The sequence below is a fragment of the Schistocerca serialis genome, chromosome 5, assembly GCF_023864345.2.
Source record: "Schistocerca serialis cubense isolate TAMUIC-IGC-003099 chromosome 5, iqSchSeri2.2, whole genome shotgun sequence".
Classification (NCBI taxonomy): Eukaryota; Metazoa; Arthropoda; class Insecta; order Orthoptera; family Acrididae; genus Schistocerca; species Schistocerca serialis.
In genome coordinates, this window is record NC_064642.1 from 187,862,380 (window position 1) to 187,885,811 (window position 23,432).

The 23,432-nt window shown below is 38.1% G+C and overlaps 1 protein-coding gene across 3 annotated transcripts in view; it reads right to left on the reverse strand.

Annotated features, from left to right (window-relative positions):
* Positions 1–23,432, reverse strand: part of LOC126480911 (centromere-associated protein E-like) — a 588,622-nt gene that overhangs the window by 212,275 nt on the left and 352,915 nt on the right. For all 3 annotated transcript variants that reach the window (XM_050104316.1, XM_050104317.1, XM_050104318.1), the window contains exon 14: positions 3,714–3,797. In XM_050104316.1, coding sequence (XP_049960273.1) covers positions 3,714–3,797 — 84 coding nt within the window. The remainder of the gene's footprint in view (positions 1–3,713; positions 3,798–23,432) is intronic.

A 23,432-nucleotide genomic window follows, 5' to 3' on the forward strand; every position in this document is an offset into this window, starting at 1 on the left:
CAAGAGAACTGCACTATGATACCAAGGTAGTTACTTCATGCTGTCACCAAGCACAGCAACCATAGGAGCAAAAGCAGAAATACAGAACCATTGCAGTTACAATGGCCCAGTTGCTTCACATCCAAGGCACCAAATTATTGTGATTTACACGACCAGAACCAATGCAGTAGGAAAACAAGTACACACCAAGCCAGTACAAATACCCCCGTTTTTATTCAAAGGTGTCGCAGTCTGTTGACCACCAGTCTGGAGAGGAGACCTACATCGGTCCACAAGTCAACCAGTCACCCTTTCTAGACTCTGCCACTTCTAGCAGTGACACTGCTGCAGGTATCAAGTTTGATGCTGTGGACTTAGTACTCTCCAGCCAGTGGGCCACCTGCAGGGCATCCTTCAGCTTCTGTCACCTTCCATTCTGGAGGTCTCTTGTTCCTGCCTGGGGACGTGCAGCCGCCCATTTGCAATCACTTGTGTGGCCACATTTCATGCTGTCCTCTGCTCTGGGCAGACTCTGCCTTTGTGAACTATCACATCTGTGTGTGGTTATCAGCGTGGTTATGTGCATACTGGCTGTTTACTCCCAGAGCTGCTAACAGCTTTGTGTACAGCCAGTGCAGTGTTCCTGTGCTGCTGGTTCAACTGGCTAAGCTTCCACTAGAATCATCACCTCACAGCTTACTGTGGCCACACACGATGTGCTGACTGCATTGCCTTCACTGACAGTAAATTGACTGTTTATGACATACGGGCACTGGCATTCCACTGCAACAATATGACAGATGTAGACTGTGTAATAAATGAATAGTTATCCACTGCTGTCTCTCTGATGCCTCATTGCACATCCGACTGAGCATACTGGTCATTATAACTCTCAAATAATTTGAAGCATTGGGTTACTGTAACATTTTTTGACAATAAAGGTCCTCAGTGAAGTGTTGTCCATAAATAAATGGTGTGTCTAACATTCCAGAAGGTCTCTGTATCTTTTGCAAGAGCAGGAAGATGCCAGTCATAGAACAAGGCCCATTTGTTCCCATATTAAAATTCCCCAGGCAATGATACAACAACAGACAAAAGATAAAATTTCCAGAAAGAGAAATGCAGTACTTTTTTAACTTTTCCATGTCCTCGACAACTGTTGCTGACATGTACACTGAGGTGACAGATTTCATGGAATGCCTCCCAGTATTGTGCCAGGCCTCCTTTTGCCCAGTGTAGAGCAGCAACTCAGCATGGCATGGGCTCAATGAGTTGTTGAAAGTTCTCTACAGAAATACTGAGCCATGCTGCCACTATAGCCACCCACAATTGCAAAAAATGTTACCAGTGAAGGATTTTCTGCACCAACTGACCTCTCGATTATGTCCCATAAAAGTATGATGAGATTCATTTTTGGCAATCTCAGTGACCATATCATTTACTTGAACTCTCCACAATGTTCTTCAAAGCATTTTCAAGCAATTGTGGCTCAGTGACATGGCACTTTGTCATCCATAAAAATTGGGAACATGAGACCATGAATGGCTGCAAATGGTCTCCAAGTAGCCTAACATAACCATTTCCAATCAATGATCCATTCAGTTGAACCAGAGGACCCAGTCCATTACATGTAAAATCAGCCCACATTATGGAGCACCACCAGCTTGCACAGTGCCTTGTTGACAACTTGGGTCCATGGCTTTGTGGGGCCTGCACCACATTCAAAACCTACCATCAGCTCTTACCAACTGAAATCTGGACTCATATGAACAGGCCATAGTTTTCCAGTTTTCTAGCATCCAACCAATATGGTCACAAGGCTAGGAGAGGCAATGCAGGCAATGTCTTGCTGTTAGCAAAGGCACTTGCACTTGGTCATCTGCTGCCACAGCCCATTAATACGAAATGTCACTGTCATGTCCTACCGGATAAGTTTGTTGTATGTCCCACATTGATTTCTGTGGTTATTTCATGCAGTGTTGCTTGTCTTTAGCACTGACAACACTACGCTAACGACACTGCTCTTGGTCATTAAATGAAGGCCGTCAGCAGCTGTGTTGTCCATGGCGAGAGGCAATCCCTGAAACTTCCCGAGTTTCTGACACAAATGTCAAACACATCCACTGTAGTCTCACAAGAACTCTGCAGAAATCTGTTCACTGTGCACCTTGACAGCTCAACATGACCCAACTGGGATGTGTTGCATTGATGTTTACACATGAAACCATACAAAATTCAGCTACTGCAAGCTCTTCATGAAGATGACAAACAACAGTGTGTGGAGTTCTGTAATTCTGTTCTTGGTAAGATGTTTTCTTCCACGCGTAGTGTTTAGTGATGGGGCAACATGCCATTTAAATGGAAAGGTGAACTGTCATAATGTGAGATTTTGGGGTATGGAACAACCACATGAAGCTGTACAACATGAGAGGGACTTTCCAAAACTTATATGTTCTGTGCACTTTCACAGGAAAAGGTGTATGGTCCATTTTTCTTTGCCAAGAACACTGTTACAGGAAGCACATATCTTGATATGCTTGAGAACTTTCTTTTCCCACAGTTGGAGCTGATCTGAATTACTTCATTTACCAACAGTACAGGGCGCTGTCACAACGGCACCTGGATGTGCAGGAATATTTAAATCAAAGGGTTACCAAATGATGGATCAGTCGCACTGGATCAAATGATTCAGCCTTACATTACTGGCCTCTAAGGTCACAGGACCTGACTGTATGTGATTATGTCTTGTTGGGGTTTATAAAAGACTCTGTTTATGCGCCTCCATTACCAACAACGTGAAGGAACTGAGACATCACATAACAGCAGCTGTGGAAGCTGTAACTCAAGACAGGCTCATTGTAGTGTGGGAACAATTTGAATACTGGATTGACATATGCCATGCATCCCAAGAGAAGTATATTGAACACCTATAAAAAGGTTCAAAAAAAACTTTTTGAGTTTCCCATTCATCAAAAAACAAAATTCATTGTATATGTTTACTAGTTTCAGTAATACAGACATGCCAAATTGGATGATTCTGTTTGTTACATCCAGTACATATATCTACTTGATTAATTTAAACAGGAACAGTAACCTGAAAAAACTATTGTACCTACGAAACACTGATATCCAACATAACTTAGTAAAATAAGAGAAAAAATCATAGGGTCCAACTTTTCCTTTACTTGTGAATCAGTAACTGTAAACAGAATGAAATGTAAGTTTCTGACATTACTGTAAATATCATACATTTGTAATATCACATTCACGCTGTTAAAGTTTCAGAGACTCTGTCATCAGTTTAGAGTCAGTGTTATCAACAACAGAGATGCAGTTCTGCTGTATTACCTGTAAAATTACATCAGCTTACAGACACTGATAACATAAAAAGACTGAACACAAGATTGGGAGAAGAGTAAGGAGCTCTAAGGATGAGGTATCTGGAAAGGTAGCAGCCAAATTTAATCAAAATAATGGTCACTAAAAAGTAAAGAGGAACAATTAATGTTCACTAAGAGTTTCCGTCAAAGCAACGTTTCACATATTATCTTAAAAATGCATTCCACATGAAAGATCCACAGATCCACTATTCTTTGATTAGAAAAAATGAAACTAAAGATTTTTTGAATTAGTACACATGCGTCAAATGATAAATACACGTTAAAGATAATTTTCCTTAATATACATTGCAGTTTGAATGATGACTTCATTCTGCTACATTCCATGCAGCTTACCTCCCCATAGCAATCTATATATTGGTTTTCAGCTTCCGACAGTGCCAAATGAAGTGCTTTTATTGTGTCATTTTTCATATTAATCTGAAAAGTATGGTATTTAACAAATCAGGGAGAACTACATGCCTGCATGAGAATAAAATAACAAGAGTAAATCACCCGAATCTCTTTCTTTTCCTTTCATTATTCAATATAACACAACATACAGCAGTGACGGCTTATAAGTATACATTCTGGGTGCTCACAAATTTTTAAATTCAGATAAATATCAGAGTGCAAAATCAATAACATCTGCTGTATAACAGTTATGCTTATCAACATATTTTTTACAACTTCAGCTGTTGTCAATAATATAATACTAATACTAATAATAATAATAATAATAATAATAACAATAAAGTAATAATAATAACAAAAATAATGAAATAATATGCATAACTTGTCTGAAAAAATGATGAATTGTTTTTGTAGAATTTTGTTGTTTTGTACATAGTTAATTACAGTTTATGACAAGAACAGAATCCTGTTTAAGCTTTCGCTACCCTCCATTTCACATTTTTGTCGAAGTGGGAGTTTTTGTGTGTTTTTCGTTTTTTGGTAAAATGTACAAGATCCCAAATTCATGCATTAGTTGTCAAATTAATTTTTGGGCTGAAAAGCTGGCATTCTTACATTGCACCCAGAGAACAATTTATGCTTATTATACACTTCTTTGTTAAATGTTCACTTGAAGTCACACTTATTTGATTTTGTCACTTTCTCAGACAATGGATCTGGTCTGGGAGGCACTACTTCTTTTTCCCTGGTAAGTTTTTTTTTTTTTTGTTTGGCATTACTTTCTGAGTGCGCATACTTAGCATTATACCCCAATCTTAAGGGCATTTGGTATAGATTAACTAATTAAATATGTTCATTAGTGTGCTCTCGAAGCTTGCCATTAAAGGTTTTTCTTTTATTTGTGTATTCTTCCAGTAATCGCAAAAAGTTCATTTTGGTTACAGTCGGCTGTTTAGGCCTAATTTTTGAACGTGCATATTTAGCATTATACCACAAATTTAAGTGAATTTGCTAATAGTTTACTTACATATTAGTTTCCAAAACACATTTAGTGTCATTTTACATCTGTATTTAATATATTATCATTATCACTTAGTTAATCTCATAACTAATTTCCAAACTACCATGGATACTAAGTGTGTGAGCTGCAGTAGGAAAGTTACTTCAGGGGTTTCGTGCAGCTGTTGTGATAGGTGGTCTCATTGGGGAAATTGTAGTGGCATGGGAATTGGGGAAGTAAACGAGACTCTTCCATTCTTTTGCAGGGTTTGCTCAAGAGATAGGATTATAGCTGAACAGGAGGAGAAAACTAGAGTCCTTCAGGCTGAGTTGGACAGAGCGAAAGAGAAACTGAAGAGGTTAAGGGAGGAGGAGGGTAAACAGCAGTGCGAAGTGGTAGCTTGGAACAGGGACCACAGAAAGTGTCTGACAGTTTCCCAATTGGCACAACCAATAGATTTGCCTTGCTACCACAGTTAAGTAAGGAAGAGGCTCCAGTAGAAGTAGATGTAGTTAAGATGCAACAGAATCTCACTAGGAATCAAACTGTTTCAAAAAAAGTAGAAAGTAAGAGGAAACTTCTGTTGATAGGTAGCAGCCATGGAAGAGTTGTGGGCCAGATTTTTCAGGAAAAATTAGATGACAGGTACTAGGTCACAAACTTTTTCAAGCCAAGTGCATGTCTTAGCCAGGTTGTAGAGGATATAGGTTCCTTGCACAAGGGTTTCTCAAAGCAGGGTCATGTGGTGACAGTGGGTGGAGTGGGAAACAGTATTGATAGGGATCAGGGCTACAGTATTGAGTGTGACCTGGTGAAAATAGCCTCTGCAATGACCCATATCAATGTTGGGCTGGTGCCTGCTTTCATGCAACATGATCAGCCCCAGTTGAACCGCTCTGTCAGGAGGGTAAATGTGGATTTGGATCAGTTGCATAGGGTGGCCACTCTGTCAGACATTGGATTGGTTCCTGTCGAGGCTATTGATAGGGGGGATTTCACAAGGCATGGCCTACACCTCTATAGGAAAGGGAAGGGTAAACTGGCAGGGTTGTTAGCAAAATCCATAAGGGGGACACTAGTACTCATGGATGTACCACTTTTTTAGACTAATATCAGTGTCCAATGAGAAGTTCAGGCAGGCAGGTGCTACAGAGGGCCAAAACTCACAAGATTCTCACAACAGTAACGTAAATAATAAAGTTCCAGTGCCCTGCTGACCAAACCAACTACATATGCCACTCATCTAACCAATAAGAGTCGTGAGAAAGGACTCATGTGGTCATTTCTGGCTGCTCCATGTAGTGCAGAGCCCAGTCTGGTCTATCTCTTGTGTTCCAGGATTTCTGCAGAAAGAATGGCTTATGTCATCTGTTTCTGGCTGTGTTCTTCTTGACCGTTTTTAAGCAAAATATTGGTGGATTAAAGAAAAAAGTAGATTCTCACAAAAGTAAAGTAAAAAATAATGTTACCATTTTTCACCAAAATATTCCGGGATTGAAGAATAAAGTAGATGAGCTCCTGGTTTGTTTAGATGACATTGAATCTGATAATGTAATAGATATACCATGCCTGTCTGAGCATCAAATTGTGCCTGATATGGAACAGGTAAATATCAGTAGTTATAAACTAGCTGCACATATGAGTAGAGAGAATAAGGTGAGGGGAGGAGTAGCCATATATGTCAAAAGTTATCACTGTGTAAAAAGCTTAGATAAAAAAAAGTTTTGTTTTAGAGCAACATATAGAAGCATGCGCCTGTCAACTTAAACTGAAGGAGGGCTCTTTTATAATTGTAATAGTATATAGGTCCCCTTCAGGAAACTTTCATTTATTCCTGTAAAACTTGATTGCCTTGTTGTGCTATCTGTCAGATACGGGAAAGCAAATTATTATTTGTGGGAACTTCAATGCTGATTCACTGAAAGAGTGTAATAGGAAGAATGACCTGGAAGTCTTGCTCGGTTCTTTCAGTTTGACATCTGTCATTAATTTTCCTACTCGGATAGTAAAGGACAGCAGCACATTGATAGATAACACTTTTATAGACCAAGATAAGTTTAAAAACATAAATTCTTGTCCTGTTGAGAATGGCCTTTCTGATCATCGTGCTCAGCTAGTTACAGTATATGTCATAGCTCCATTCAGTAATTCAAAACTACCCTCTAAAGTTGTGCGATCAATTAACGACTTAACAATTAGAAATTTCAGGGAAAATCTTCAGCAGTTAGACTGGGATGAGGTGTACAAGGAACCCAATGCTAATTTAAAATATAACTTATTTCATGATACACTTGTAAGAGAATTTGAAAACTGTTTCCACAAGAAAGAAGTTAAATCTAATTAAAAGAATCCATGCAAAAAACCTTGGCTTACTAATGGAATAAAAATATCTTGTAACCACAAAAGGGAACTGTATCTAACAACAAGAAAGAGTAATGACCCAAAAACACCCAAATATTATAAAAACTGCTGTGCTACATTACGAAATGTTATTAAAAAGTCCAGAAGCATGTGCATCATGCCTGAGATTAATACCTCTGATAACAGAACCAAAACAATTTGGAATATTATTACAAGGGAGACAGGGCAACCATGAGTACAAGATGATGGCATTACCACAAAGCGAATGGAAACTTGACAAACAACAAGCCGAAAGTTGAAAACATTTTGAATAATAATTTTTTAAATGTTGTAGAGAAAATAGGATCTAAATGTTCATTAGAAGAAGCAAGGCAGTTAATGGAAGAGGCCTTACCCACACAATTTGATACAATTGAATTCTACCCACCTCTCCTTCTGAAATTACGAAGATAATAAGCTCTCTCAAGAATAAAAGCTCACATGGAATTGATGGCATTTCCAGCAGGATAATAAAAGCTTGTTCCCAAGAGATAAGTGGTATTCTTAGCCAAATATGTAATAGCTCTCTGAAGCAGGGTATTTTCCCAGATATACTGAAGTACGCCATTGTTAAACCATTGCATAAAAAAGGGGATACGTCTGATGTCAACAACTACTGCCCAATCTCTCTTCTGACTGCCTTACCCAAAATTCTCGAAAACGTAATGTATTGTAGAGTAGCTTCACACCTGTGTAAAAATAAAGTTTTAACAAAATGTCAGTTTGGTTTCCAGAAGGTTTTTCAACAGAAAATGCTATATATACTTTCACTACTGAAATATTAAATGCTCTGAGTAACTGGAAGTCACCTGTTGGGATTTTTTTGTGTAAATCATGGAATACTTCTAGATAAGCTCAAGTACTGCGGTATGAATGGGACAGCACTCAAATGGTTCAAATCATACCTAACTGGAAAGGTGCAGAAAGTTGAAATAAGCAGTTCACATAAATGCAAAAAACAGGTGATTTCTCAAACTGGGGAACAATCAAGAATGAGGTGCCACAAGGTTCGGTCTTGGGTCCTCTGCCGTTCTTAATAAATATTAATGACTTGTCATTCTATATTCACAAAGATGCAAAGCTGGTACTTTTTGCAGACGATGCAAGTATAGCTATCACACCCAACAGACAAGAATTAACTGGTGAAATTATAAACGCTGTTTTTCAGAAAATCATTAAGTGGTTCTCTGCAAAATGGGCTCTCATTAAACTTTGACAAAACACAGTATATACAGTTCCACACAGTAAATTGGAATGACACCATTAATAAACATAGATTTTGATCAGAAATCAGTAGCTTAGGTAGTGTATTCAAAATTTCTAGGTGTATGCACTGATGAGGGGTTGAACTGGAAAAAACACACTGAAGATCTGCTGAAACGTTTGAGTTCAGCTACTTATGCTATTAGGGTCATTACAAATTTTGGTGCTATACATCTCAGTAAATTAGCTTACCATGCCTATTTTAATTCTCTGCTTTCATATGGCATCATATTCTACGATAACTCATCATTGAGTAAAAGAGTGTCCATTGCACAAAAGCATGTAATCAGGATAATTGCTGGAGCTCATCCAAGATCATCCTGCAGACACTTATTTAAAGAGCTAGAGATCTTCACTGTAGCCTCACAATATATATATTCACTTATGAAATTTGTTATTAACAATCCAAATGAATTCAGAAGTAATAGCAGTGTGCATGGCTACAACACTAGGAGAAAGGATGATTTCCACTACTCAAGGTTAAATCTAACTTTGGCTCAGAAGGGGGAAAATTATGCTGCCACCAAAGTCTTTGGTCACTTACCTAATAGCATCAAAAGTCTGACATATAGCCATATAGCATTTAAAAGGAAATTAAAAGAATCTCTTAATGGCAACTCCTTCTACTCCTTAGATGAATTTTTGGATATAGTAAGTGGGTAATTTCCCCAACCCCCACCAAAAAAATTAAGTGTCATGTAATATCTTGTATGGACACCTTTTATTAACCTGACACATTCCACATCATTAAGATGTGTCCTATTCATGACCTATGGAACAAATACTAATCTAATCTAATCTAATAACATATACTGATGTGCAGTCTAATGTTAATATATAGTGAGTGAAATGACATATTTGTGGTGTGTGCTGCTACCTAATGGGATTTATGCCAAGCAAACATGGATAAAAGTCTGTTGCAATGTGCTACCATTTGGTGGCACTGACGTAAACTTGTAGTTGGATGGTAAGAGCTAGCAGAGCATGCCATGAACCGTGCACATTGCTTATCAAATCTGTATGTATTTGGCCTGTAAGGCAATTATGTCAGGCAGTTGTGCATGTGCAGAAGCTCCTTAAAATGTGCACAAATGAAGGTGTGCTCACCACCCTGATGCTAAGTTTCACTGAGTCTAGAGGAGCAATTTTCACAGTGCGGTAGATTTAGTGTCATGTATTTCAGATTACCGCATCTATGCTACATTTAACAGCATTTAAAAAAAAAGTAACCAATGAATCCACAAGGTGTCAAAAGTTTGGCTGTTCATGTGCTCTTGGGCTCTTACACAAGTCACCACTGACACAGAGTAAATGTTAACTGACACTGACAGGCATCTTCTAGTTAAGGTGGCAAACTGTGAGAAAAGATAATTTAAACCATAAAAGATCTCCATTCTCCTTGATAATGAAGAGAGTCACATTAAAAAAAAAAAAAAAAAAAAAAAAAAAAAAAAAAAAAAAAAAAAAACACTGAACACTTTCACAGACACCACAACATAGTCATTGAATTAAGGTTCTTTGTTAAATTTAGCCAACGTTACACTAAAACTTGTATTTCAATGGCACCCAGGTTTAAGGTTATTATGTTACTTTTAATCCCAGTGTCATGAAAGCAAAGATACATTACTGTGGCATGGACATGAGTAAGGAGTCTGCATATTGTGTGTATATTGGGAAGTAACATCTTCACAATTTACAGCTCTCATGAGAATGCTTGAACACATTGCAAATCAAATCTTTCAGCTACGAAATTAGAGATGGCTACACTTAAGGTACATAGAAGAGACATCCATACATCTGTGTGATCTTCCCCCTCCCCTTGTTTCCAACAGTTGCATAAACAGAAGACTGTGATGCAGTGAAATACATTTTCCTGTTTTTGCTTAAATGTCACTGAAAATATTTAGAACACTAGCAGTATATTAGGTTCTGTGGTACCCAACGGACATCTAATTTGTACAGAACACAGTCAATTTGTGGGGTATTTTAGGATTCTGACAAAAATTTTGCTAGATATTCTTTTCATTGTGTATTTAAAGATACCCTCCCTGTGTATTTAAAGAAACCCTCCCAAGATCATTTCCCTATAGTCTTTGTGACAGGCACAACCACAGCCATCATCAGACACCAAAGTTTCAGTGCCCTGCTGACCAAACCAACTACATATGCCACTCATCTAACCAATAAGAGTCGTGAGAAAGGACTCATGTGGTCATTTCTGGCTGCTCCATGTAGTGCAGAGCCCAGTCTGGTCTATCTCTTGTGTTCCAGGATTTCTGCAGAAAGAATGGCTTATGTCATCTGTTTCTGGCTGTGTTCTTCTTGACCGTCCCCTAGCTGATCCAAATACGAACCACCTTTTCTCTCTCTGCTTGTTCTGTTATCCTACTATCACCTAGATTAGTGGATGCTCTCCAAGTCTGGCCCAGATGAGCCCTCATGTATCCTGAGTACCTAGAATATAACCAATGTTCAGTTTACTTCAAAAGTTTCAAAATTGTTTTCAGACAACCATCCTCATCCATCTTGATCACACTCCACTTCTACACCTGTACAAATTTGTGTCATGTGTTGAGACACCACACCTCTTGGTTTGAAGAGAGGTACTAAAATTTGGTTCATGTGTGTAATGATGTGTGATGAGTCACCACACTGCAGCTGCTAACCTGCCACAGATGCTACAGTGCATCAGTCATGCCGCACTCAGAGTGCTTCACATTTGCACATTCCTGCAGCTGGGCTAAGTCCAGCCCATAACATTGTCATGGCCTGTCAATTCCGCCTGGAGTCACCCTGTCATCATGTGCCATGTCAAACCAGGTGCCATGGCCAACACCGTCTATACACGAGATGTGTGGGCCAAGCTGCTACCGTGGCCTTGCCAACATCACCCTGTAAAGGGTCTAGCACACAAGTGTCCTGCTTAATGCTGCCGCAGCTTGCACTGCTGATCAAGCTGTCCATGTCATTGGCCACTCTGTTTGCTGTTGCATAGCTACAGGGTCATCAAACATCCAGCATTGAGCTGCCCCTACCAGGGCAGTACCATTTCACTGAATCTGCAGCCACTGCCCATCTGTTGACACAGCCTGCCACTGTGAACCCAACTGTGGTTGCCTTGTCTGACGGTACTGGATCCAACAACGCAGCATCTTTACCCCACCAGTGTTGCTCCCACACACCATAGGGTCCACACTGCCCATGTGGAGACACCACATGTCTGGAGAGCCAGCCGTATACATGCCATTTCTGCCACTGCCATTTGGGGTTCACATCACGCTGCATCTTATCACATCTACTCACAAGACAACAAAGTACTGCAACTGTTTTGCATGTCCACCGTCAAGCAATCTGTGGGAGATGTCAACAGCACAGGGTGCCATCCTTTTGTTTCAGACATAAAATTCTGAAGTGAAAAGTACTCACTTGGAGTGTTCTTCCAGTCATACAATCTACCACCATCCAATTCTGTTACTTGGGACAATAGATAGTAACATGCACCATGCGTAAATATGTTTTGCCAAATTACTTTCTAAGTTAATATCATGGTTTTGAATGAAGAGTATTCAAGGGAATCTTCTATCACTGCTCTTAACTGTAATTTTTTAGAAATGGTAAAGGTATAGACTGAAATATAAATACAGAGAGGTTAAGGTAAATGGTAATTTAATTTAGTTCTCATTTTGAGCACATACCTAAAAAAGAGAACATAACTTTATTTTATAACAGAAAAGGCTGCACTAATTATTCTATGATGTTGTCACTAAGAAGAGGTTTATTTCTGACCTGTTAAGAGTTGTAATGAGAGTTTAATGCCCTAGCCATACTATTTCTCTAACAATTTGGTTCAAGGTCACCAAAGTTATGAGAATAAGGAACAGGAGGAAACATTCTCCCTGCAGACTACAGTATCTGTAAATGTATATTTTCCAAATGATGGGTGCTTGATAGACATTTAATTTGTTGTTCTGGACCTCACAGTTCACAAGTTGTTGCTTAGTAACCACAAAGAGTCCAAGCCAGCCGTGACATTTTATCAGTTTCGTTTTCATACCATGATCTATTCTATATTCTTTCATCTTTTCTACTGATACCTCAGCAGATTCGTTACTGCCATTTCATACCCCACAAAGCTCAAGGTCAAAATTATCTATTATACTTGTATTTAATGCAGTACATTCTATAACATTCTGATTATCATAAGTTTGAAACACTTCCTTTCTGTTTAATAGCTTCACATTTCATTTGATTCTTTTCTTTTGTTTTGTTTGTACCTGCAACATCTTTTGATGTTTGGAAGAATACCTTTATCAAAGAACTGCCACTTTTTCTAAGTCTTTTTAACCTTCCCTTTCAGACATGCCAAATTTATTGCATAATTTAATCCACTATACCTGAGTGTTCTCATATAAATTTTCATAACCTACATTAACTTTGATTTCCTGACTGATGAGTCTCTGTCCTTCTAACTTTTTTTATTTACACGCTAAGGCAAAAAGAAAAATATGCACCATGAGGGAATTATGTGCATGAGACGGAGATCGGTAGACGTGATTTACATGTACAGACAAACAATTGATTACAGTTTCAGAAAAAATTGATGATTCATTCATGAGGAAGAGTTTCACAGACTGAACAAGTCAGTAACACATTGGTCAACCTCTGGGCCTTATGCAAGCAGTTATTTGGCTTGTCATTGACTAAAGGTCATTGGATGATCTCCTGAGGGATATCACACCAAATTCTGTCCAATTGGCACGTTAGATTGTCAAAATCCTGAGCTGGTTGGAGGGCCCTGTTTATAATTCTCCAAATATTCTCAATTGGGAAGAGATTGGCGACCTTGTTGGGCAATGGAGTGTTTGGCAAGCACAAAGACAAGTAGTAAAAACTCTCAATATGTGTGGGTGGTCAGGATAGCTTGCCATGATGGACAACAAAAGGGGGTGTAGAACATTTTTGATACACCATTGTGCTGTAAGGATGCCCAGACCATCATCCCAGTTGCTGGACCATGTGCTGGGCAACAGTCAGGTTGGTAGCCAACTGCTCTGCGGGGTATCTCCAGACATGGCTTTGCTGGTCGTTGAGGCTCAGTACAAAGAGGGACTCATCACTGAAGACAATTCTACTTCAGGTAGTGAGATTCTAGGCTGAAGACATGTCTGGAGAAGCCCTGAGTAGTAGTGGGATACCAACCAGACTGTCAGCCACCACATGACCTGACAGGAGTGATGGCCTGGAGTGCCAGTTCTTTTCATAGCCATACCCTTTTGGCTGTCATACGTTGCTGTCATCCATTGTATGCTGACAATTTTCTACACTGTTTTGTTGACCTTCATGGTATGCCATGCAATTATTGTCTTACGTTTCTGCAAGATAATGCCAGGTTGAACACAGCAAGAATTTCTACTGCTTGTCTTTGTGGTTGTAACACCCTACCTTGACCAGCTAGGTCACTGGATTTCTTCCCAACTGACAACATTTGGAGCATTATGGACAGTGCCCTCCAACCAGTTCAGGATTTTGATGATCTAACATGCTAAATGAACAGCATTTGGCATGATACTCCTCAGGAGGACGACCAACAACTCTGTCAATGAATCCCAAGCTGAATAACTACTTGCATAAGGGCCAGAGGCTGACCAGGGTGTTATTGACTTGCTCAAATTTTGAAGCACTTTTTTTTGAATAAATCATCCATTTTTTTCTGAAACTGTAGTCATTTGTTTATCTGTATATGTACATCACATTTACCAATTTCTGTTCCTTTTGGATAATTCCTTCATGGTGCACCTTCTTTGGTCTTAGACTGTACTTAGAGTTTACAGTCCCTTGAAATTCCAAACTAGTTTTTTTAATGTTGTTGGGTAAAATATAATCAATCTCATTTTTAGTTTCTTGCTATGACCATTTTCTATCTATTTTCTTCTGGAAAAATGTTGTTAAGTTTGACAAATTCTATGGCCTTTGTAATTTCTTGTGACCTAGCTGAAGTTTCTCACTGAATAACTGCTCTTAAGCTTTTTCGCACTTTGGCATTAAAATCCACCATCAACATCTTTTAATGGGGTTCGCTACTATTTACAACTGTAACACTTACAATGGAAACTACCAATCACCCCCTCTCAAATTTGGTGGTATGGTGGTAAAAGGCCACAGTGGACAGTTTGTCAAAAACTGAACACAGATCAAGCATGAAAACAGGAAGAAGGTGTACTGTACTGTGGAAAAAAAGCAAAATATAAACAGTGAATGGCCCAAGGAGAAGAAATCAATATAGAGCAATGTGTAAAAGCAATGGCATCATGGTTAAGTGGTTATGGTGTTGGACTAGTAACTGGCTGAGCCATGTTCAAACTTCCCTTATGTCAAATTTTTTTGGTGTTCGCTTTATTCAAATTTGTGTCTGTGTTGTGGTGTAACATCCATTTGCAACAGTGAGGTGTACGGCAGGAACCTATAATGACTCTATTAGCAACCAAAAGGAAATGGATTTTGAATGGGAACCACAAATGTTGATGGCAACATGATAAGGCAGCCGAATCCTCCACCGAAAACATGTCCACTATGTCATACACAGTATTAGTGACAGTACGTGTGTGATATGATAGGAATCCCTTATCGATGCACCTAATTTGTATGACTTGTAAATGAGTGTGATATACCTCCTTGCCCGATATAGGTGTTCGTATACATGTGAATGTGACCACTCCCAAGGAAATGATGAAATCATAGTAGTTTGTCACATAATCTGCAACAAATGAACACAACAGATTCACAATCACACAGTTTATCTGTGCTCTGTCAAAACATAAGTTTTTCATGTTTTTGAAGTTGCATTCCATTTTGGGAGTCTTGACTCTTGCATTCCTTTGTTCAATGGATAGTATGACAACTGCCAAGACTACAGAAAGAGAACAAACATTTCAATGACCAGACTGACAGCCCGCTATGTTGGGGAGGGGGGGTAGGCAGGAAAGGCATGAGTGAGTTTTGAGTTTTGAACACAGGTCACCTGTGTCACCTGTCACACAGCTGGCCCAGAAGTAGCAGACTTTGACTCACCATGGCGTTGCAATGACAGTGAGTAGACAATGCCATAATCACATATCCAAGATACTGTTGTAGTTGCAGGCTGCTCTTTATTGCACTTCTTGTTGTACTGTTCACTGTTTCTATTTTGCTTTTTTTTTCACACTTCAGTACACCTTCTTCCTGCTTTCATGCTAGCTCTGTGTTCAGTTTTTGATGGGCTATCCACTGGGTCTTCTTAACACTAAATCTGAGGGGGGTGAGAAGGGGTGTTTCCCTTGTTAAGTGTAAGCCATTACCTTATAACCTTATGAAAATATTTAACATGTCTTCCTATTCTGTCTGAAATTCTTTCACTGTCTTAAGAACAGTTTTCAATTTTCTTGTTTACAATAAAGTCTACACCTGAATTTCTGCTCTTTTGTGTTCCTCTGTAGTTGACACTTCATTAAACCCTAATTTTGCCTTCTGCAAAACAATCATCGTGTTTTTAATTCTTGTTTGGTATGCATTTTTTGCTGCACTCCTGATACTCCTATAGCACCTCATCTGATCTTATTTAATTCCTGTTCTACCTCTACTAGTGTATCTTTGGATCATAGACGTGCATACTTTATTTTCCCTAAATAATACATAGCAGAAACAGTAGTTTTTTTATTAATTAAAACTTCCGGGCTGAATTGCCGTGGTCCATATATAAAACTTCTTCTCCTTCCTGACGCTTTGTTGCCTGACTCCTCTACCCATAATATACTAAACTGCTAAGAACCAAAAATTATGCGAGACACATGAAAATAACTGAAACTTTGCAGAACTATGATCACAACAAAAAAAAATGGCTCAAATGGCTCTGAGCACTATGGGACTCAACTGCTGAGGTCATTAGTCCCCTAGAACTTAGAACTAGTTAAACCTAACTAACCTAAGGACATCACAAACATCCATGCCCGAGGCAGGATTTGAACCTGCGACCGTAGCGGTCTTGCGATTCCAGACTGCAACGCCTTTAACCGCACGGCCACTTCGGCCGGCTTGATCACAACAGTTTCAGCCTACAGCCGAGTGTATCTGAATCCCAGGTCTTGGGACTATCACCACCAATTTACATGGTGACCATTTGGCAGTAAATCCCTCAAGTCTCTTGTCAAAATTGTCATTTGGCAGTCAGTTAATTTTTGTGTCACCTGTCATACAGCTGGCCCAGAAGTAGCAGACTTTGACTCATCATGGTGTTGCAATGACAGTGAGTAGCCAATTCGTATTTGCTTCCTTACAGTGATTCATCACCTTACAGGTACTAACAACTGTATGTCACAAATGTCAGAATTGGATATTGAGATTTACCCTTCCCATAACTTTCACTAAGATGTAATTACTGGTTGCCCCCAATATTCGGATCGCTTTTTGACGTCTCCTCTATTTCCATCATCTTCTCCGGCTCGTGACTTGAGCATGTAAACTTGTATGATGGTGGTTACTATTTGCTTTGATTCAAGTCTTAGAAGAACAATTTGATCACCATATTGCTCATAGTAGCTCATTCCATTACTAACAACTGCACTCCATGAACATCTTGCAGGTCATGGAGGTACCAATACCTGTTACATGTGATCTTTCAGCCTTTCTTGACTAAATGGACGTTTTAAATATTTTTGAGTTTGCACCCAACTAGTCATGTTTTATTTACACAATATTCCAATGACTTTCCTAATTATCTTCCTCAGATGCAAAGTGAAAATTTTGTATTCTAGCCACAAACAAGACATGATAGAGCAAACATACCTTCCTCAGTTCAAACTTGCAAGCATGTTTTGTAGAAAAACTTGCAATCATGTTTTGTAGGAAAATATTGAGTTAAGGTACTTGTATATATGTTAAAGAAAATATTGTATTCAATAGTGTAACTAAATACCATAAACTGTCCTGTGAAAAAGATATAGAACTCTCTATTGCTGAACCAACCAGGCAAAATACAGTTATTATTTGTGTATACAGGTCACCAGATGGAGACAAAAAAGTGTTTTACAATCACATGAAAGAACTCTTGGAAGAAATTCACTCTCCCAAGAAAAATATAATTATATGTGGTGACTTTAATATTGATTTCTTGAAATCCAATAAATTCAGAGATGACATTATAAATTTACTACAACCATTCAACATCAGTCCAATGGTAACTGAACCAACTCAAGAAATACCTACCTCTGTATCTATTATTGATCAGATCTTGATAAATACATGCATACATGCCTACACAACACACGTTGTAAACATGGGTTTTAGCGATCACTATGCTCAAATTCTTGCAATTAATGTTTCAGGATGAGTTGAATACAACACACTGTAAGGAATTTCTGTATAAAAAATATGGAATATTTTTGTTCTCTCCTAGAGAGTGAAAGTTGGAAAGACGTATATGACTGTAACGAGACCAATGAGAAATATAAGAAGTTTATGGCTACAATCAAACATTTTTTGAAATGGCTTTTCCCAAGAAAACAGCTATGTTGAACTCTACTCAAAAAACAAACAAGTGGGTTACGAAAGGGATAAGGGTATCATGTCCAAATAAAAGGAGATTGTATGAGTACTCCAAGTGTAATACTAGTCCTGAATTTATTGCATGTTTCAAAAGATACAAAAGAATACTAACACAAGTTATTTAAAAAGAAAAAAAAAACTAGAAAATGACAATATTTTGTGTGATTCCAAGGACAAAACTAAAGCAACCTGGCAAATTATAAGGAAAGAAATGGGTACCAGGCCAGTTAATCACAGTAATATAGAGCTGATTATGAATAAAAATAAACTAACTGGCCCCAAACATGTTGCTAGTGCTTTCAACAATTATTTATCAAATACAGCACAGCAGTCAATAAAAACACACCATGAAAAACAGCCAACCAGTCATCCAGATCAAAAAATTCATTCAAACACATTATTCCTGTATCCAGCAACACCTGAGGAACTCTCAAGAATCCTAGAAGAATTACCTAATAAATATTCAGTGAGTGTTGATGAGATACCAGATGCTATTATCAAAGCTAGTGCAACATTTATTGTGGAACCACTAACAAACATAGTAAATTCATCTTTTGAGAGTGGTGTATTTCCAAATAATCTAAAAACTGCAAAAGTAACCCCTCTGCATAAGAAGGGTGCAAAAAGTGATACTGCTAATTATAGACCAGTTTCAGTTTTGTCAGGCTTCAGCAAAATTATGGAAAAAATGTTCCTTGGAAGATTAACAGTTTTCTTAAATAAAGAGAGGCTGATAAGTGACTCCCAACATGGGTTCAGAGCTGGAAAGTCAACTCAGTCAGCAATTTTTGCCTTCTTAAATGAAGTATTAAAAGCAATGGATGATAAACAACATGTATCTGGGATATTTCTGGATCTAAGTAAAGCCTTTGATGTAACTGATCATGACATTCCCTTGTGTAAATTAAGTAATTATGGAATTAGAGGCCTGTCTGAAAAGTGGATCCAGTCGTACCTCAGTAATCTTCAGCGGATTATGGAAATAAAACACAAAGATAGTTAAGCACAAAAAATTTCTAGTTTTTAGAGTGATGAGCAGAAAACCAAGTATGGAGTCCCACAAGGGTCACTTCTAGGACCTGTCCTTTTTCTGCTGTATGTAAATGACTTGGCTAGTAAAATACATTTATTCTAATTAAATCACAGAATGAGGAAAATCTGCAGGAGACTGCAGTATCAGTTATGCATACCTTAATACACTGGTTCAAGACCAATCGGCTCATCAAAAATCCTGAAAAAACTGTGGCATTTAACTGCCATACCACACAGAACCTCCATCCTGCAAACCCTGTTTTCACTATTGAAGGAAAAAATGTGTTGAAGGTCAGTCATATAAAATTTGTAGGTGTACATGTTCAGGCAGATCAGAAGTGGGAGGTACACCTAAACAATTTAAATAAGAGACTGAATTCACTAGCACATGCTGTTAGGATCCTCACTCAAAATACAACCTGCTCATCAGTGCTGACAATGTATCACTGCAGTACACAGTTGCTACTTATGTATGGCATAATTTTTGAGGGGAATTCCACAAAAATTACAAAAACATTTAAAATACAGAAAAATATTATCAGGGTGATAAAAAAAAGCTAAATGTAAGGATTCCTGTAGACCCCTTTTTAAAACTCTGAAAAATTGCCACTGCCTTGCTTGTATATATATGAAATACTAATTTTCACAAAAAGGGAGCATCATAAAAAAGGAAAATCTCTTCAAATACAACTATGACATACACACATATGAAACTAGAGACAGAAGATGTACTTACACAGGAACACAGTAAATACAAACTTATGCAAAAGAGGAGTGTATCATTCTGGAGCTATGTTATATAACCGTATGCCTTCTTACCTAAAATGCATACCAACATTAAATGCATTTAAAATAAAGTTAAAACAGTTCTTGCTTGACCACTGCTTCTATTCTTTGTCTGAGTTTATGGAACATCATAATAAGTAAACCTCATTTACCAAATTTCACTAATTGCCAACTCATAATATAGTTCACATTGGGCTTATCATGTCATCTCACGTAATAACTGCTATTATCACATGTGGAAGCAATGTAGTACACCAATCTACATTATTATGCATTTTTATTATGTCAACAATGTAGTCAAAATGACTACTGTATTGTAAACTAACTAGGTTTACCACTTTCCTATATCACATGTACAAACAATGTATGAAACTGATTCTTGGACCAAATAAATAAACATAATAAGACAAACACCATGTGTTCCTACAGCAACTCAATCCATTCTAGTATAAAAATAATGATGGAAATCGAATAAGAGGAGCTGTTACCTTTACCTGATAATTTAGTTGAGAGCAGAGTGGATGTTTCCCTGGGACACTGTGTCTACAGTAAGTCCGTCCATACCAACCTCTGTATGCACACCAAGAGCCATCATCGGCCATTAGAGAGAATGTAAACAGAATAAGAGGAACAGCTACCTTTACCTCATGATTTAGTTGAGAGAAGAGTCAATGTTTCCCTGGGACACTGTGTCTACAGTATGTCCACCCACATCAGCCTCTGTATGCATCAGCCATTACAGAGAAGTTCCATTCTTTAAACTCAGGTCCACAGAGTATGTGTGCTGTCAGATGAAAAAAAAGCCCTGTAGAAGAACTAAGGCACCTTGGGCCCTACAACATAAATCAACACTGCCTTCTACTACGTTCTGTGAAATATAATGTAGGGCTTCAAATACTGGATGTAAGCACATACTGTGCAAATTTGAAATACCATTTGTTGGACAGACATACTGTGCAAATTTGAAATACTATTTGTTGGACAGACATACTGTGCAAATTTGAAATACCATTTGTTGGTCAGACTATAAAAACTGTAAATGAAGATGTAAGGTGCGCAAGTGTTCCACATGGCTGAAGTAGCCACCTAAATCAGCTGTCACTGAACACTGACAACAAATTTCTAGAACAGTGTAATAAAAGAGGGAATTATAATTAGTGTGGCACATAATTTAAATAACTAAATTCTCTGTTCATATGTTGGTAAAAAAATGCAAATTTTGAGTCAGATGTAGGTATAGATCATCAGCCAAAAATGAATGAATCCTTTCTTTGAAAATTATTTTGAGGAATTAATTCAGGAGCCTACATGAAGTGTAAATGGTTGTGATAACACATTAGATCTCTTAGCAACAAACAATACTGGGGAAATCAAAAGTGTCTTCACAGGTACAGGAAATACAGACTAAAAGATCGCTGTAGCAAGATTGAATACCGTAATGTTCAAAACCACAAAATAAATGCAAAATAAATCTATTTTTAAAAAAAAAAAAGCAAAAAAAGAAAACAAAAAAACAGGTAAAAATTCACTTTATGCCTTCCCTAAGAGATAGTCTCCATTCTTTCAAGTTAGTACTAATTATGTAAGTGTTGATGAAAGGTGGCTCGAGTTCAAAGACTACACTATATTTTTGAATATGGGCCACATCTGGTTGACATATATTTAGTATTGCAGCAAATTCAAATGAAATTGATAAATGACAAATAAGGTCACAGTGAAAACAAATGGTCTGAAGGACTAATACATGGAAACATTTGCTGTATTTACCCGAGTACAAGACAACACTGAATATAAAAAAAATTCACCCTCCCCCCTTTTTTAGGACGCTCCTTGAGCAAAATTTATATTGTAACATATTCTGACTAATCAAAATTACAAATTTTAATCGATGCAAGGCATCTGCCTATTCTAAACTTATGCTGTTCATCCACTGACTACATCTTGATAAGGCAAGGAGAAATAAAACAAACAAAAAGAAATGCTTTACAACAAACTTTTTAACTTCATTGGCTTTTTTGTTTACTGTCATCTGTGGTATCACTATTTTTAGTCATCATCATCATCAGAACAGGACCACTGTGAAACTCATATCTTCATTGTCACAAATATTTGGCTATTTCTTCCAAATGTCTTGCGATTTCTGAGGTTGTAGTTATGGTGGGGCATGAGAACACAACTGTTTTCTTCTGAACACATAGTGGATTTTGCATCTATACTGGCGTGATGTTAACAATGTCCCTTGCTTCCAAATGTACATTTGTCATCACATTCTGATTTACTGTGTAGATTCAGCGGCCGACACACCAACAATTGTTTCCATCGTACCCCACTGTTAGCATCAACAACACTGTTGCACGAAATATTTTAGTATGACACTGGCCCCAAATCCAGACTTTTAACATCCCCTGCAGAAATGTATGCTATGTTGGGTATTTGTTCAATTTTAAAGTCAATTTGATACTGAGTAGAAATGGATTCAGACAAACCTGTAGTTCAAACATGGCAGATGTTTAAAAGCCAAAGTAATTCCCCCGATTGGCAGCATGATGAAATCTGCTGCTCTCACCACTCCCCTCTTCGCACTCATCACAGGTCTCAGTGAAGTTGGTGTCACTGTTCCCCCTCCAATCCTTCTGTAGCACTATCCTTGAGCATAGTGAAACATGGATGGCAATATCTTCTTGGGTGCAGATCATATGCAACACTAGCAACTAATATATAAATTAAAGTTTGCAATCATGATTCAGTCCAATTCTAAAACTTTCACTCATCCTGTGATTTAGTGATGTCTGTTGGTACTGTCTCCATAATGGGTCTTTCCACTGTACTTTATTCTTGCGATAACAATTGCAGTCAGTATAATGGGATTTATTTTCTGTTGTTGTTGTTGTTGTTGTTGTGGTCTTCAGTCCTGAGACTGGTTTGATGCAGCTCTCCATGCTACTCTATCCTGTGCAAGCTTTTTCATCTCCCACTACCTACTGCAACCTACATCCTTCTGAATCTGCTTAGTGTATTCATCTCTTGGTCTCCCTCTACGATTTTTACCCTCCACGCTGCCCTCCAATACTAAATTGGTGATCCCTTGATGCCTCAGAACATGTCCTACCAACCGATCCCTTCTTCTGGACAAGTTGTGCCACAAGCTTCTCTTCTCCCCAATCCTATTCAATACTTCCTCATTAGTTATGTGATCTACCCATCTAATCTTCAGCATTCTTCTGTAGCACCACATTTCGAAAGCTTCTATTCTCTTCTTGTCCAAACTATTTATCGTCCATGTTTCACTTCCATACATGGCTACACTCCATACGAATACTTTCAGAAATGACTTCCTGACACTTAAATCAATACTGGATGTTAACAAATTTCTCTTCTTCAGAAACTCTTTCCTTGCCATTGCCAGCCTACATTTTATATCCTCTCTACTTCGACCATCATCAGTTATTTTGCTCCCCAAATAGCAAAACTCCTTTACTACTTTAAGTGCCTCATTTCCTAATCTAATTCCCTCAGCATCACCCGACTTAATTAGACTACATTCCATCATCCTTGTTTTGCTTTTGTTGATGTTCATCTTATATCCTCCTTTCAAGACACTGTCC